Here is a 15888-nt window from a genome sequence, read left to right on the forward strand (position 1 = left end):
CTGGCAGATTGAAAGGACTTTCTCAAGATGCCTCGGTGTGCAAGGAAATACCTTCAAATTCATCACAAGCCGTCAGATACCTTGATACACAATATCTAGTGCTATATCCAGTCCTGAATTCAATCCAAAACGTTCAAAGGAACATCAAATTCTAGACCAGCCTGACACAGTCGGTCGAAATCTAAAAACAATCGCAGTCAAATGTCAATTCAATTGAACTTTATTCTCTATCCCAGTGCAATACAGGCATAGCATTGCTCAGAGTAATACAGTATAGAAGACAAAATACTTGATACCATCACATCCACAAATACACCAAATCAATACTTTTTATTAACCTCTGACAATCTATCCAACACCAAGATGATATGTTCTGTCTCTGACACTTTATCACTTATGTGGTTCATAAAATAGGATACAGAGCGTAGCTTGCGATGCCACAAGCGTTACTGCCCTTTCGGATCATTCGCATGTAGCCACCCTCTCCCCATGCAGTACCCCAGCTGGGAAGAAAAGGAAAACATGCATACATTTATGTACAACAAATGTCTTACATATATGTATATGAAAAAGTAACCAAATTATTTTATTTTGTTAGAATGTAAACCATGTTACTCCCACCAGTGATTCACCCACCTGTTTTTGATTATCCAATAGTCTTGCCCCCCTTCAGAGCCATAGCCAACCAGCAGCACCGCATGACTGAGGTTGTTGGGGTTACAGCTTGGCTCCTCATATATTCCTGTTAGACCAATAATAGCCCTGGTTACAATGAGGCAAACTCAGACAGGGCAAATGCATTTTTAAAAACTGAATAAAAAAACCTTTATCAAAGTTAATATATACAGTCATGGGAAACAAAACACTACATTTAGCTGTCCACCACTGTCAAAGAATTCGGTGAAGGCCAACCTGAACTGTAGAACATGAAGCTTGGGTGATCTGCATCCACAGCGATGGTGATTGGGCCAATGGTTGCCACAGCGTCAGCCAGGGCCTGCTCATCTCCAGAGGGTATGAACCTGTAATCAGTGATGCTGGCAACTGACTGAATGCTGTCGTAGAAACAGGGTTGGGTGTCCTAGAAATACAGAAATGTGTTTTATCCTCAGCCATTGTACTTCTTAAATCATGTTGCTATTAACATTATGTAACATTGGTGTACATGGTCAGGGATGTCCCCAGTCAGACTCTTACCACTGATGTGTAGGGGTAGGTGTCTGTGGACTGAAGCCCATTCTGAACCACATAATTATAGGCATTAGCCATCCAGGCCCCACTGCAGCCATATGTGCCGTAGGGCTTGGAGCAGTCCACAAGGTTCTGCTCACTCAAGGACACCAGTTGACCTGTCCTCTTGAACATTTGTCCCTCGATGGCACCCGTAGTGCTAAAGGCCCAGCAGGAGCCACAATAGCCCTGTGAAATCAATAGACAGCATGAATTTAAAATCACTTCCTACTTTGCACTGAAATTCTACTTACAGAATTTTTTAAAGCAAAGCCTCACCTGGTCTTTGACCTCAGTGACATAGCCCATGGCTCTGTAGTCAATGGTAACAGACCCTAACTTCTGAGCACTGGCACGGAGCTTTCGAGCTGATGCATTCTTCCCTCTTTTCTTTATTTTGCTATTTATCATGGCACCTTGCAAACGCTTGTATTCGTGCCTTGTCTACGCATTGGAGAGAGAGAAATTCCAAAGTGATTTAGTATGAAATGTATGAAGGAATCAATGAATAATGGGAAAATACTGTTTCAAAACACGGCAATAAGAACAATCTCTCATAATGTAATCAAATGAACAGAAGTTAGAACTTAAAAGGGAATGTTGCAGGTCTCAGTGAAAATTGCTCAAAGTGGACCATTATAAGTAATTCACAGAAGTACCTTGGACTATAACATCCTGTACTAAAGAGAAGTGAAGATGATGATGGTCACTTACCAGGTCCCCATATTTATTCATGGCCATGGTGAACATCTTTGTCCCTCTGAGAAAACTGTTATTATTCTCATCAATCACTCTCATGTTGTCGTCCCATATGGCCTTCCTCTCAATGTCATCCCGCTTCAGGAAAGAACAGAATGAACAAACAAATAAAGTAGTTGATTATTGTTAAGGTGTGTGCCTAAATATTTACAATACATATTCATGTAGGCAGATTACTAGCCTACAGTAACTATTGGGATGTGTTTTTTTATACAGTATGTGTGTATGAGTATGTGTATAAAATAACATCTAACCTTCTCGTCGTAGGATACACCGTTGCTCCTCTTCCATGTTTGCCACTCTGATGGCTCTTGCACCTCCTCGTCTGAGTCTGACGCCACGTGGAGAGGATCAGACAGGAGGAGAGAGAGCAGCACAGCTCTCCCCATGAGGCTGGCCCATTGGACTGGAAAGATGGATGATCAGAGTAAAGTGTTTCACCAAATGTATTGTGTTCTGTTGTAAATTACTTTGCTGCAATTTATACCATATTAGATAGAGAATTATATGGAAACACTATAAATGCTCTGCAATTCTGAATGTCATGTTATTAAAACAATGCAATCATGATAAGAAATTAGGCTAAATGAATGTCAATAAACTTGGACTCACCTGAAGGAAAGTTGGGCTGTCTTGTCTTCATGTTCTGAGACTAACTCTACACTCTGACCATGACTGGTCATCACCCCCTCTTTTATTGCCTGTGATGGAGGGTGTGCTCCCCTTGGGCCTGTCTGAAACCCCATCACCAACACACAAGAGGGAGGTGGCAACAGGGGACAGAAACCCTCTTATTAGACAATGTCAGGCCACAGAGTGTAAACACAGCATGTCACTATTCAAAGTAGCCCATATCGTTTTTTTGGCACTCATCACAAAAACAGCTTAGCAGTGCCAAGAAAATATGATAGCCTACTCTATATACAGCTCATCTCTAAAAACCTGCCAATTACAAGCTTACAACTAAATAGTAATCAAAACAACTTCTCCATACACAGGCTACCTGCAATTATGCACCCTGATATTTAAGTGTTACACTCTTAGAAAAAAGGGTTCCAAAAGGGTTCCTTGGCTGTTCCCATAGGAGAACCCTTTTCGATTCCAGGTATAACCGTTTTTGGTTCTATGCGCTACCTACAGGTTATGAAAAATGTGCTCTTTTAGTATTTCTCCAGTAGGTATCCTGGAGGAGAACACCTTCAATTATATGTCAAAGATAATAAAACAAAAACACTATAGTAAATAATAAAGTAATGTCCGCAAAAACACAACAGTAAATACTACAGTATACTATAGACAAAAAAACACTACAGTAAATTCTACAGTATACAACAATATGCAAAAACACTACATTAATTACTATAGCATATACTATAGTTTTGTTTTACTACAGTATTTATACTATAATTAACTGTGAATACAACAGAATACTACAGTAAATACTTCAGGGAATACTATAGTAAAGTCAGCAAAAACACTACATTGAATACTATAGTATTTATACCAGTCATGGTTCTTCTCCAGTCCCAAATTTTGGCACAAACTAATAATACCTTTGAAACAGCTGCTCAACATCCAAGGATACAGGGTAGCCTGTGTCACAACACAGACACTACTATAAGATCTACTGTAAGATCCAAGTAGGGGAGAGCCAAAGGGGTAAATTGAGCCACCATTGTTTCTAGGAAACCATACACACAATTAACAATTTGACCGCATACTTAGGAAGAGGTCTTTATTTGTGAAAGAAGAAATCATATGGGAAAAGTGTTAAGCAAGTTAGGTCCAAAAAACGGATTTTCACCAAGTCAAATGAATTTGTTAGAGATATCATTATGCTTGCATCTAAAACAAAGTAGAAAGATCATTTTAAGATTGTTCTATACATCGGTTGGGGTCTCAATACGCTTCAGAATGAGGTCCTAAACCTAAAGAAATATAACCACAGCTGTGTGGGCTAATACAGTGGTATAGTGGTGCCTGGAGAAATGGGTATACTCTACTTCTGCCAACAAAAAAAACATCCAAACAGCTCCACAACAATGTCTCCACATCAGGAGACATTTTTTTGGTCTGGGAAAAATCCCCCCAAAATGTGGAGGGTGTAGTTGCCCTTTTATTCAGAACGTTACCTGGGGTAGATTGTTCTCCCCATACCCAGGATAAGTTGTGACAAAAATATGTCGATATGTTTGTTAGAAAAAAATACTATATTTCCCTCGACAGAGTGATGCTGAATGTCTAAAATGCCTCAATTTCCCTCACTATACCCCAATACAGTTGTATGGCCGACTTTCTGGAGTTTGGGGGCATTGGGAGCAAGGACTGGCTTATGTGTAACAAAAAAAAAACAGATATAAAATAACAGCCTATTTTTCCTCGGGATAAATAAACTACTACCTCCAAAATGAAACTGTAACAGAATCGAACTCGTTTCATTTGGTTTAACAAACGACTCCAAGAAATCGAATCAGACATAGCTGCAGCGGTCGTGACTCGTGCGCCTGTCTGCGTGTGGCTGGAGCGGCACTGCAGAGGATTTGCTGCGTGTTTTTTTCCAACAGCGCGCCGACACCCTTGGAGCAGTCAGTGTGGCAAAACGAATTACAGCCGTTATTACAGTTAAACCCATCGGGACGTTAGCAACAACAACCCATACGCAAGAAATATGAGTCACGAATGAGGTCCACAGGATGTCTTTCAAGGTAATCTCAACGTTCTCCTGCTTTTCTGCATATGTAGCTGAGTTGACTCAACTCCACTATATATAGATATCCATATTACAGGGATCTAAACTAGAGCTACAGCTACTACTGCATAGGCTACTCTAACCATGCTTGGAATGAAGAGAGAGTAGCCTAATATAATCTACTCATTACGAATGCTTACTTTCTTTGCGTACATGGTTTCTAATCTGTGCTGTTATGAATAGGCCTATGGTGAGTTATGCGCACGTAATAAATTAATACATCGCAGGGGCTTTGCGGGCAATAATAACATCGTAATGGAAATTAGATATGCTGCTTTACCTTCGTGGTCATGGTCTTCCCGGACATATGCCGCGTTCAAAACAACTGGTAACTCGGAAATAAACAAGCTCCGACTGGAAAAAAATCGATTTGAATGGTCATCCAACTCGAAATTCCAATTCGAGAACTCGGGCCACTTTCTAGAGCTCAGACTTTCAGACCTGAAGATCACTGACATCATGATTTGACCTGCATTTTTCCAAGTTTCCAGTTGTTCTGGCTAACATTAGCTACCTAACGTTAGCCAACGTTAGCAACAACACATTGGAATTCGTAACATATCATACGTTTTGGGAATTCATAACATATTGTACCTTTTTGCAATTCATAACATATTGTAGGTTTTTGAGAATTCATAACATATACGAAATATAATTTATCATAAGAAATGGATGATGGACATCCACAAATTAATACATACCATACGAAACTTAGCATGTCTCTGATAAAAAAAAAAATATATAACCTTCATTTAACTGGGTTAGTCAGTTAAGAACAAATTCTTATTTACAACCACGGACGACATTGGGTTAAATGCCTTGTTCAGAGGCAGAATGACAGATTTATACATTGTCAGCTCAGGGATTCGATCCAGCAACTTTTCGGGAACTGGCCCAACGTTCTAACCACTAGGCTACCTGTCACATTCAGAATAATGAGACCAAGTGGCAGCGACATGACAGTTTAATCTTAGCTAGGCTAGGGTTTAAGGTTAAAGGGTTAATTAAGGTTAGGGGAAGGGTTAGCTAACATGCTAAGTAGTTGCAAAGTAGCTAAGAAAGTAGTATGTAGTTGAACATTTGCTAAAAATGATATGGTGATGAAATTCAAACACCACTTTTGGGTTGCTAGATGTTTGTGTTTTCTCTTGTCTGTGTTAAACATACCCAGATTCATTTGGACCTACATAAGTGCGTGGGAGCTACACACAACCAGACCAGAGACCATATAACCACACCATACCCAATGCAAGAGCATAATCAACGTGTGTGTGTGTGTGTGTGTGCAAAGAGCCTCTGTCCATATTGATTCTCATATTGATTGTGAACAGGAAGAGCCTGACTGCAACTCATTTTAAATGTTTTTCGCTATAACCCCCATTGTCTGACCAATACCAGCAAAGAAATTACTTGCCCAATTTTGACACCTGTGATGATACTGTAGATAGTGTATTTTAGTCTGGTTACAGGTCTGTTGTCTGACACTTGTGTCTGTTCGATGTTGTATCATGTGTGTTTGTCCTACAGAAGGAGACGCCCCTGGCTAATGCTGTGTTTTGGGCAGCTCGAAAGGGGAACTTGGCCCTGCTTCAGTTACTGCTCAACAGTGGCCGTGTGGATGCCGACTGCAGAGACAGTGTACGGACGCTGCATGCCCTGGCGGCTCAGCTGCACGCTTTACCCATAAACCACCTGTGGTAGGAGAGAAAGAGAGAGCTACAACTCTTCTCTGTGTGTGTGTGTGTGTGTGTGTGTGGATGTGTGCAGGTGTATGTATGTCTCAATAATGTCTTGTAGGTCTGCTCATGTTCAGGTGCTTGCAGTTTCCATGTGTGTCACATCTAATTGTTAATTGTTGTGTGCTATTTTAAATGTAATGCTATGTCAAGTCTCCGCTGATAAGTTGAAGTATGTTTCAGCAACTTTCTTTAGAGATTAGGGAATGTGAATGATTGGGTGGAGCATCAGACAAGGGGTGGTACTTTGTAGGGCTGTGTGTGCAATTATGTTGTCTGGAGGAGAATCAAAACACAAAACAAAAACAAAAAAATCTATACCTCCAGGTTTCTTTCATGTGCAGTTTGAATGACATGTAAGACAATGATCTGACTGAACTGAGGTGTTGATTGATTGTGATCCCTCGATCTCTTTCCAGTTTCGCACCACAGCCCTGATGGTGGCGTCCTACAATGGCCACAGTGACTGTGCCAGGGAGCTGATCATGCAGGGAGCTGACATTAACCTGCAGAGAGAGGTAAAGTATACTCCCACTTTAGTACACCTTGGTGTCATTATAATAAATACCTTGGTTTTAGTGCTGCTCCTTGATAAACTGCAACCATCTGCTTTTCTGTAGTACAAAGTCTGAAATTAGCGTTGCATTATTGATGTTGCTTTGAGACTAATGTGGTTAAAGTAGAAACAATAAGCAGTAAAGATGTTTGAAGCGTTGAGAAAATGTTTATTTCCTTTTTAAGGTCTTTCTGACATTGAATGCATGTTTCCACCCTCAGACAGGCTCCACTGCCCTCTTCTTCGCTTCCCAGCAGGGACACAATGAAGTAGTAAAGCTCCTCTTTGAATTTGGTGCCTCAACTGAATTCCAGACAAAGGTATGCCGTGTCACCTACATAGAGAGAGAGAGAACATCACAGGGAGGCAGGCAAAATATGCTGACGGCAGTGATCCAGTGTTGGATGTCTGCTGTGTATAGTCATATTCTATGTGCCAGTCACTGCGGGATATGTTGCTAATCTGTGTTCTCATGGTTTGGCAGGACGGTGGCACAGCCCTCTCTGCAGCCTGTCAGTATGGCCACTCTAAGGTGGTAGACACTCTTTTGAAGAATGGAGCCAATGTTCATGACCAGCTGCATGTGAGCATCCCTAACACCTATCTCATCTCACTATGTCTGTCCTTTTCCCACACTCCTGCAGAGCCTCACAGTGTCCAATGCTGTATTCCACAACACACCAAAATCCCACTGGAAGACCCTCTCAGGTTACCGCTGAGTCAGACATGAGATGTATTTTGTTTGATGCAACACACAGAAGGGATTGGATTACTCAGTGTAACTATGTTACATGTTTGTATGAAAACAATACAGTAAGGCTTACATTCATTTCGACAGAGTGATTCTCTGCTCACTACTAGTTATGATATTGCTGATTGACAATAGTGTTTTTTGCATCATTAAAACATCAGCCTCTTTCTCTCCTTTCTATAAGATCCAGTGTACCCACAACAGTGCCATTATATGTGTTACTATTCATGAACAAGCCATACATTGCATAGCTTTGTCATGTAGTTGCTTTGCTGTTGTGACATGTTTCTAATATCATGTTTCAGGATGGTGCCACCCCACTCTTCCTTGCTTCCCAGGAGGGTCATGTGACTGTCATACGTCAACTGCTGTCATCTGGAGCCAAAGTTAACCACCCTAGGGAGGTGAGGCCACTCCCCCAAACAATAATAGAGGACTTCAATAGAGGGACTGACTTCTTCATCTCTCTTCTCACCCTCTTCCTCCTTGTATTTTGTCTCCATTTTCTTTCTCTCACCCCCCTCCCTCACTATCCCTCCTCTCCAGGATGGCACAGCCCCCCTGTGGATGGCAGCCCAGATGGGACACAGTGAAGTAGTGAAGGTTTTACTTCTGCGTGGGGCAGATCGGGATGCTGACAGAAAAGTATGTTGTCCTTTAGCAACCCAGTGGGTACACAATATATTCAATCAAGTCATTTATTGAAATGCATTTCTTTGTGTTAGGCATATTATATATTGAATGGGGAATTAAAATGTTCATGTCTCATGTTTCTTTTGATCTTATTGAAGGACGGGTCAACTGCATTATTCAAGGCAGCTTTCAAAGGACACAACAGTGTCATTGAGGAGCTCCTCAAGTTTTCCCCTTCAATGGGCCTTCTCAGGGTAAGATATCTAGGCAGTGATGCTTTCTCTTTGCCGTCTCCTGTCTCTGGCCATGACCCAGAGGAGTAGTTTTTATTCAGAAGTATATTGTGAAACATTGTATTGTAAAACATTATCAGTGTTTTAGTGATAAGAACCAGCTGTTAGTTAAGTGGCTTCACCATTCCATTTCTCCAGAATGGTTCCACAGTCCTCCATGCTGCTGTCATGGGTGGCAATCATAAAAGTGTAAACCTTCTGCTCGGGGCCAATGCAGACCCCACACTACCCAACAAGGTAAATCACTGCAGTGTGTACAGGGGAGAAGAAGCAAAGCAGAGGAGAAGGATGCATTTTAGGACATTGCTCTGGTTGATTATTTTTTCATGACTGGTTTTGTTTTCTTTGCAGAACAATGAACTGCCAGCAGATCTTACAAAGAGTGATCGCATCCTGAGTGCTCTGCGACCACAAATCTTAAATGGAAGTAGTTGATGACAATCCTAGTTCCCACCTTAGACCATGGTTGTTTTATGGAGAGAAATGCACTGAGGGCTCCGAACAACAGAGAACAAACAAACAGGATTCAGTCACACTACAATACTTATATGGTGCTTGCTTTCAATTGCAGCTTTAGAAAATACAATGCTATTTGGAGTAAACGTAACTGGACATATCAATATGTAGCCTACTACCAAAATGCATCCGTTTGTGGCTAGAGTTATTTTGCCATGTACATCCTTTTGTTTGAGGTGTTGTTCTAACTTTGCTGTATTGTTTTAGTTTCTAAAATATTGTATCCTGGTGCTGTGATATTTCTAAATATTTTGCATTTTTTTATTTCTGCAATTTTAGTAAATGCAATACTGTACATTGGGTTAAATAAAATATAAATGTGGAAGAAAAAACAACATTTCTCCTGTGACCAAGTCAATAACATGTGCTATAATAACAAGTCACTAGAGGTCAGTGTACTTACCGTTGGTACCAATGATCTATATAAACTCTGGATATTTAGATGCTGGATTTGGCCATTGAGAGACTTTGAAGCCACCGGTCGGCCATATTGGCACTCTCCAGTAGGAGCAGTCCTCCATAGCAATGAATGAAATTCTACGGTATTTCAATTTAATGTTTCAAGGACAAAATTACATGTATTTAAGCATTTTTTGTTGTAGTGGCGACAGTAACATTAGTCATCTCAAAAATTATACAACCAATATTTGTAGATATTTTAAATGTTTATGTTTAGCTCACATAATATAATTTAAAAGTATGCATTAAGGTATCTGTAATAGAGTAAATGTGGCGGAAACGAATGTAGACGTTAATTAATGCATTTATATAGCTTTCCCCAAGAAATTACCACAGTGGGGAGTGCCAAGATGGAGGCACGGCGGCTTCAACACAGCGCCCTTTAATGGTCATCTAGTGTATATATAAATCACCAAGAAACTGAATCCATGCAAATGTGTCTGATGCTCTTTGTCTGCCCTCATTTATCGCATATGCAATGCACATAGATTTTAAGAATAGGCTGTGAAATTGACCGCAGTAAATTGACAACGATAGGTCAGAAAAAGCTCTTGTCTCTTTTTGTGTTGATGTCACGTGTAAACCATAGCCGGAAGTGACACTCGACATCTTGATGCGGAAGAGATTCCGAAGAATTAAAGAACTGTCACCAAAATGACAACAAAACACTAACCAGAGCTAATAACGTCGTATTATAGCTATTGCACGTTGATTTACTGAGACGAGTGAAATTCTACGGTGGGTTATTTTTACCATCGTACGTAACCAGCACCCATGGCTAATAACAATTTACAGGTGAGTGAATCTCCAGCCAGACACAAAATAAATAATCAGCTAACTACTGTAGCTAACACAGGATTGTATCGTTAGTCTACTGTGGATTCATATGGCGTTATTATACGTTTGTCTAGTTAATGTCTCTCTTGACCCAAAGTATTTAATGAATTCGCATCAACTAAGTGTGTATGATTTCTAATTTTCCATTTACAAATGCCATTTTGACATACCTTTGTGACATCTTGCGGAACAAGATCATAGCGTCATGCTAATGCCCTACCCTCTCTTGTTATGGTTATTCTTTAACATAGCCCCGCAAGATCATGACGTCATGCTAATGCTCGACCCTCTGTTGTTATGGTTCTTCTTTAACATAGCCCATGCATTGTGTTACAGAAAGCAATAGATCTTGCAAGCAAGGCTGCAGAAGAGGATAAGGCTAAAAACTACGAGGAAGCTCTCCGGTTGTACCAGCATTCCATTCAATACTTCCTTCATGTTGTTAAATGTGAGTTGTCTCTTATCTCAGTTCAACTTCCTGTTACTTCTTTTTTCAAGTTCTTAATTTGCATTTATACTGCAAACACAGAACATCTACATAGGCTACTTTGTTTTTCTGTTCCCTTTACTGATTTACTGATATGTGTGACTGACATGATTATGAACTGTGCACCTTTGACCTCAGAGTTTGGAATGAACTTTAAATGACCCCATTAGGAGCTATGGATCAACATGAACAATTTGTTCAGGAAACAACTTTAACAGTTTTGTTTCACTTTCACATTGAATGACCCACGTGTGAAGATTACCCAGCCTTGGACATAATGTGATGCCAACCTGTTACATTTCCTCTCCCTGCAGATGAGGCCCAGGGAGACAAGGCCAAGCAGAGCATCAGGGCAAAGTGTGCAGAGTACCTGGACCGAGCAGAGAAGCTGAAGGAATACTTGAAGAAGAAGGATAAGGCCCCTCCAGCCAAGCCTGTCAAGGAGTCCGGCTCTGATGACAAAGGGTGAGTGAGCATAAGAAATCCTGAGATGTGTTATAATCCTTACCAATCCTTCATTCTGATCTAATTCTTGGTTCTTTTGAACTGTGTTTACTTTTTATGTGGCATAAAGGTGGGCCTCCTTATCTGTACAGTGATCTCAAACTACTTTGTTTTTTCTTTTGCAGGAATGACAGTGATGAAGGTGAAGGTGACCCAGAGAAAAAGAAGTTTAAAAATCAACTCTCAGGTGAGTTATATCATCAGCTACTTCACTTTTCAGCATTTTTAGTGTGGCTCATACAAAGCTTTTATGCAGTCTTGCAGTATTTGATTTGAGCGATATTTGCTGTCAGGGGTGTGAACATTTAAACTAAATTGGGATCGTTAACGTTTACAAAAATCCTAAACCGAAAAAATGATGTTCACAGTGCAGTTATCACAAAACTACCACTAACAGGTCCCGATCATCATCATAAAGGGAAAAATTGAAATTAAATGAATACTTAACCCAACAATGCTGTAAAGTTAGTAGGAGGAGAAATGCTTCTTTCAAATGATTTCCCACAGATATAAAGGGCTCCACACATCAGAGAGTGAGACAGGGAAGCGACAGCAGCGAAGCCCTTTATGGCAATACTTTAAGAAGTTAAATGAGAAGGTGGTGAATTGAGCTAGTGCAGAGGCAGAACAGGAGCAATGCTAAAACATCTGAAAGGGAGACACCATGACCGTGAGCCCCAACCCATTGCTGGCAACAGCGCAGGCCCCCAACAACAGACATTAAACAGGCTCTTCACACGAAAGAAGTGCGATAAGGGATGGAGTGAGAAAATCACAGCGCTGATTACAGAAATCATTGCAGCTGATATGCAGGCATGGTTAAGGGTAGAGAATGCCGGCTGCAATGTCCTAATGGCATATCTAGAACCAGACTACAAGAGTACAAATTGTACAAAAACAAAAATTGTACAGAAATTGTACAATGATTGCTCTGGAAGTACAACGGTCGAGATCTCAAACACCATACGTGGTGTTAACAACAGATTGTTGGATTTCTATGAACACGCTGTCATACATCACCGCAACGAGCCATCACATTGATGAGAAGTGGGATTTGAAGTCCCATGTACTAACCACTTAGGACATGGAGGAGAGGCACACCCCAGAGAACCTAAAGATGGCATTAACTACCTTCGTTGCTGAGTGTGTGGGGGACAGCAGTAAGGTGAGCGCCATTTGGTAGCCATGACTGCGGTAGTTTGAACTGCATTGCCACCTAGCGGTCAGACGCAGGACCATGTCTGCATTGTGAATTCGCATGTCTTTTTTTGTGTGTATTTTTCTCTCTCTGTTGAAGCAGAAAAAAATGGCACTTTAAACGTTAAGAACATTTGAACATTTGTTACATCACCATTTGCCGTACTACATTTCACCGACTTCTATCTATGTTACAGGGGCCATCGTCATGGAAAAGCCAAACATCAAGTGGAATGATGTAGCTGGGCTTGAGGGTGCAAAGGAGGCCCTTAAAGAAGCTGTCATCTTGCCCATCAAATTCCCTCACCTCTTCACCGGTATGAATAATAGAATTCAAGAAACACATAACATTCTAGATATTAACAGATGTATTGTGACTTGCAACAGTGCATCTGACGAGTAAATCGTTTTCAATAAAGAATACCTAAGTATATTTGTCTTTGGTGTCCAGGAAAGCGAACTCCATGGAGAGGGATCCTGCTGTTTGGCCCTCCTGGTACAGGGAAGTCTTATCTGGCCAAGGCTGTGGCTACAGAAGCCAACAACTCTACCTTCTTCTCTATCTCCTCCTCTGACCTGGTGTCCAAGTGGCTGGGGGAGAGTGAAAAGTGAGTGATGGGGCAAGGAGGGTTGGCAGGTTGCTATGCAATCAAATCAATATACTATTTGAAAGGATATTTCTCATTCATCCCTATCTCTCTCCTTCTCCTCTGTATTCTTCTCCCACACTGTCCTTTGGTCTCATATTCACTCTCCACAACTCTTTCTATCTTCAGGTTGGTGAAGAACCTGTTCAGCCTGGCCAGGGAGAACAGGCCCTCCATCATCTTCATCGACGAGATAGACTCTCTGTGTGGCTCCAGGAGTGAGAACGAGAGTGAAGCAGCCCGCCGCATCAAGACTGAGTTCCTGGTCCAGATGCAGGGTGAGAGAGCCAGCCACTGGGCTGACAGACTGTACAGTTTACACAAGCCTGTCCTCAGATCCTGATTACATTGTACCTTGAGTATTGACACAACTGCTTTGGCCACTATGTCGTTTGGCACTGAACCTTTTTGTTGGTACGGTGTCACCAGAACAACTAAACAACCATTTTTCTTGACAGATTTGAGCTTTCCTTTTGACTGAATCAGCTGTATATTTAAATAATTCTCTCTATTCTCTGAGGTGTTGGAAATGACAATGAGGGAGTCCTGGTTCTAGGAGCCACAAACATCCCCTGGACACTGGACTCTGCTATTAGGAGAAGGTCAGTGTATATTTATCCTCTGATGATCTCAAGTCCTTTATCTTATTGTGAAGATGTATTATTCACCATTTTTGGACCAAGTGACTCTTATTAAACAGATTGTTAAACATTAGAAATAAATAATGGGATGACCCTTGCTGTATCTCTATATAAACATTCCCATATCAGATATCACAACTGTCGTGTTTCTGTGCCTCAGGTTTGAGAAGCGGATCTATATCCCTCTGCCTGAGGGGCACGCCCGCTCCTTCATGTTCAAGCTGCATCTGGGCTCCACCCCCAATGAGCTCACTGAATCAGACTATGTGACCCTGGGTAAGAAGACGGAAGGCTACTCTGGAGCAGACATCAGCGTCATCGTAAGGGACGCCCTCATGCAGCCAGTCAGGAAGGTGCAGTCGGCCACTCACTTCAAACGGGTATGTGACATTCAAACAGGGACAGGGCTCACCTTGGTGCAGTGAATCTTAATTCATTTAATTTTCCTCATCTGATAGTTGTAAAGGAAGCATTGAGTCATATGAATACTCTGTCAATGAAACATCAGTTATCACAAATCCATGTACCATTTTTGCCCATGCGTTCTTCTTCATACACCCAGGTCCAAGGGTCATCATGGAACCATCCCAACCTCGTGGTAGACGATCTCCTGACCCCATGCTCACCAGGAGATCCAGACGCCATAGAGATGACCTGGATGGATGTTAATGGGGAGAAACTCATGGAGCCCATTGTTTGCATGGTGAGAAGAACCCCAAAAACATAGATATTTTACATTTTGAACATGAGGGAGCAAGTATGTGATGCTAACTGACCATTGTGATGTGCTGTTCACAGGCTGATATGCTGAGGTCACTGCACAACACCAAGCCAACTGTGAACGAGCAGGACTTGGACAAACTCAAGAAGTTCACAGAGGACTTTGGTCAGGAAGGCTAATACTCAACCAAATAATGCGAACACAACTTTCCTTTCTCATATCCTTTTTCTTCACTGGTTCTCAGGCCTGCATTTGCTACTCTTCTTTCTCTCCACAAGTAGCAAAGGGGCTTAATGTTTCATGTATGTTAATTTGTTGACTTACTTTGTTAGTTGCCAATACATACCCATAATAGTGCACCCATAATAGTGTACCCATAGTATACAACTTTTCTTTTTACAAAGATAGATTGGTTGAAGATGGTGATGGTCTCAAATAATATGGATTCATGAAAAGTATTTATAATGTATGCTTTAAAACACTAAAGTGTCTGTTTTGGCCTTGATGGCATCAAACAAGCAATGCATGCAATTGTGCATTACAATAACTCCTCCAAAAGTCCTTTACTTCTTGAAGTGCATCTATGGTTTGACAAGATAGATGAGGATTGCCTGTTTTGTTGTACTGTAATGTGTTTGGACATTGTCTACCCATGTTTTTTTTTCTTTGTATTCATTTTTCTTACCAAGAAGGGCTACATCTGTAATTTTGACTCTGCGTTGATGGAGCAGCACTCATTGAAGAGGACCATATCATGATTAACTACCAGCAACTTTAATGATTACAATTTTCTTTCATCAGTTTTTATGTAGAGTATTTTCATATTGTTTTTCTGTATGCTGTTTTTGAAAGAAGATGTTAGACTGAGTGCCTTGCTGGTCAAAAGAAAGTAAAAGTACTTTGGAATGGGTTGGTGGGGGTATGTTATAATGTAATAAAACCCAATGATTATTGATCTTCAAGGGAAATCAGTAATAGAGTGAGCAATAATCCTTTGTAAAGTGTTTTTGACCCCTTAAATTGTACTTCCCACATCTTTGCAGACTTCAAATGTTTTGTACAAGTTGTGCCTTGAAGAAGAACCTATGTGCAGTGCAATCGGAAAGTATTCAGACCCCTTGATTTTGTTAGCCTTATTCTAAAATTGATCAAATATTTTTTTCTCATCAATC

At 40.9% G+C, this 15888-nt stretch overlaps 3 protein-coding genes across 4 annotated transcripts; 2 read left to right on the forward strand and 1 right to left on the reverse strand.

The window, feature by feature from the left end:
* Positions 1-204: 204 nt before the first annotated feature.
* cts12 (cathepsin 12) lies at positions 205-2744 on the reverse strand. The gene is made up of 8 exons (XM_024412481.2): positions 2602-2744; positions 2244-2395; positions 1945-2067; positions 1510-1674; positions 1198-1419; positions 913-1081; positions 637-742; positions 205-503 (listed from the first exon to the last, which is right to left on the reverse strand). The coding sequence occupies exons 1-8, from the start codon at positions 2630-2632 to the stop codon at positions 404-406; spliced, it is 1068 nt and encodes a 355-aa protein (XP_024268249.1). The 5' UTR covers positions 2633-2744; the 3' UTR covers positions 205-403.
* A 1731-nt stretch (positions 2745-4475) lies between these two features.
* On the forward strand, positions 4476-9558 carry LOC112244774 (ankyrin repeat domain-containing protein 29). 2 transcript variants are annotated; one of them, XM_024412595.2, is made up of 10 exons: positions 4476-4694; positions 6266-6376; positions 6894-6992; positions 7252-7350; positions 7515-7613; positions 8087-8185; positions 8328-8426; positions 8573-8668; positions 8846-8944; positions 9059-9558. In XM_024412595.2, exons 1-10 carry the CDS (start codon positions 4683-4685, stop codon positions 9140-9142), a joined length of 897 nt encoding a protein of 298 aa, XP_024268363.1. In that variant the 5' UTR covers positions 4476-4682; the 3' UTR covers positions 9143-9558. The 2 variants fall into 2 exon arrangements, with proteins under 2 accessions (XP_024268363.1, XP_024268433.1); XM_024412665.2 differs by having other exon boundaries at positions 4477-4694; positions 6266-6435.
* Positions 9559-10268: 710 nt separating this feature from the next.
* LOC112244612 (vacuolar protein sorting-associated protein 4B) lies at positions 10269-15750 on the forward strand. The gene is made up of 11 exons (XM_024412371.2): positions 10269-10477; positions 10856-10967; positions 11321-11471; positions 11636-11697; positions 12905-13024; positions 13159-13315; positions 13484-13632; positions 13875-13956; positions 14156-14375; positions 14558-14698; positions 14794-15750. The coding sequence occupies exons 1-11, from the start codon at positions 10457-10459 to the stop codon at positions 14893-14895; spliced, it is 1317 nt and encodes a 438-aa protein (XP_024268139.1). The 5' UTR covers positions 10269-10456; the 3' UTR covers positions 14896-15750.
* The last annotated feature ends 138 nt before the right edge of the window (positions 15751-15888 follow it).

The sequence above is a fragment of the Oncorhynchus tshawytscha genome, linkage group LG01, assembly GCF_018296145.1.
Source record: "Oncorhynchus tshawytscha isolate Ot180627B linkage group LG01, Otsh_v2.0, whole genome shotgun sequence".
Classification (NCBI taxonomy): Eukaryota; Metazoa; Chordata; class Actinopteri; order Salmoniformes; family Salmonidae; genus Oncorhynchus; species Oncorhynchus tshawytscha.

Bases quoted from the DNA above. Each gene is read 5' to 3' on its own strand.
- LOC112244612 (XM_024412371.2), top strand. From the start codon at position 10,457: ATGGCTAATAACAATTTACAG. The intron at 11,698-12,904 runs GTGAGTTATATC...TCTATGTTACAG, and splicing joins GTTTAAAAATCAACTCTCAG to GGGCCATCGTCATGGAAAAG. The intron at 13,633-13,874 runs GTGAGAGAGCCA...CTATTCTCTGAG, and splicing joins GTTCCTGGTCCAGATGCAGG to GTGTTGGAAATGACAATGAG.
- cts12 (XM_024412481.2), bottom strand. From the start codon at position 2,632: ATGAAGACAAGACAGCCCAACTTTCCTTCAG. The intron at 743-912 runs GTTGGCCTTCAC...TTGGTCTAACAG, and splicing joins CTTCATGTTCTACAGTTCAG to GAATATATGAGGAGCCAAGC. The intron at 504-636 runs GTGGGTGAATCA...TTTTCTTCCCAG, and splicing joins TATTGGATAATCAAAAACAG to CTGGGGTACTGCATGGGGAG.
- LOC112244774 (XM_024412595.2), top strand. The intron at 6,993-7,251 runs GTAAAGTATACT...TTCCACCCTCAG, and splicing joins ACATTAACCTGCAGAGAGAG to ACAGGCTCCACTGCCCTCTT. The intron at 8,186-8,327 runs GTGAGGCCACTC...CCTCCTCTCCAG, and splicing joins AAGTTAACCACCCTAGGGAG to GATGGCACAGCCCCCCTGTG.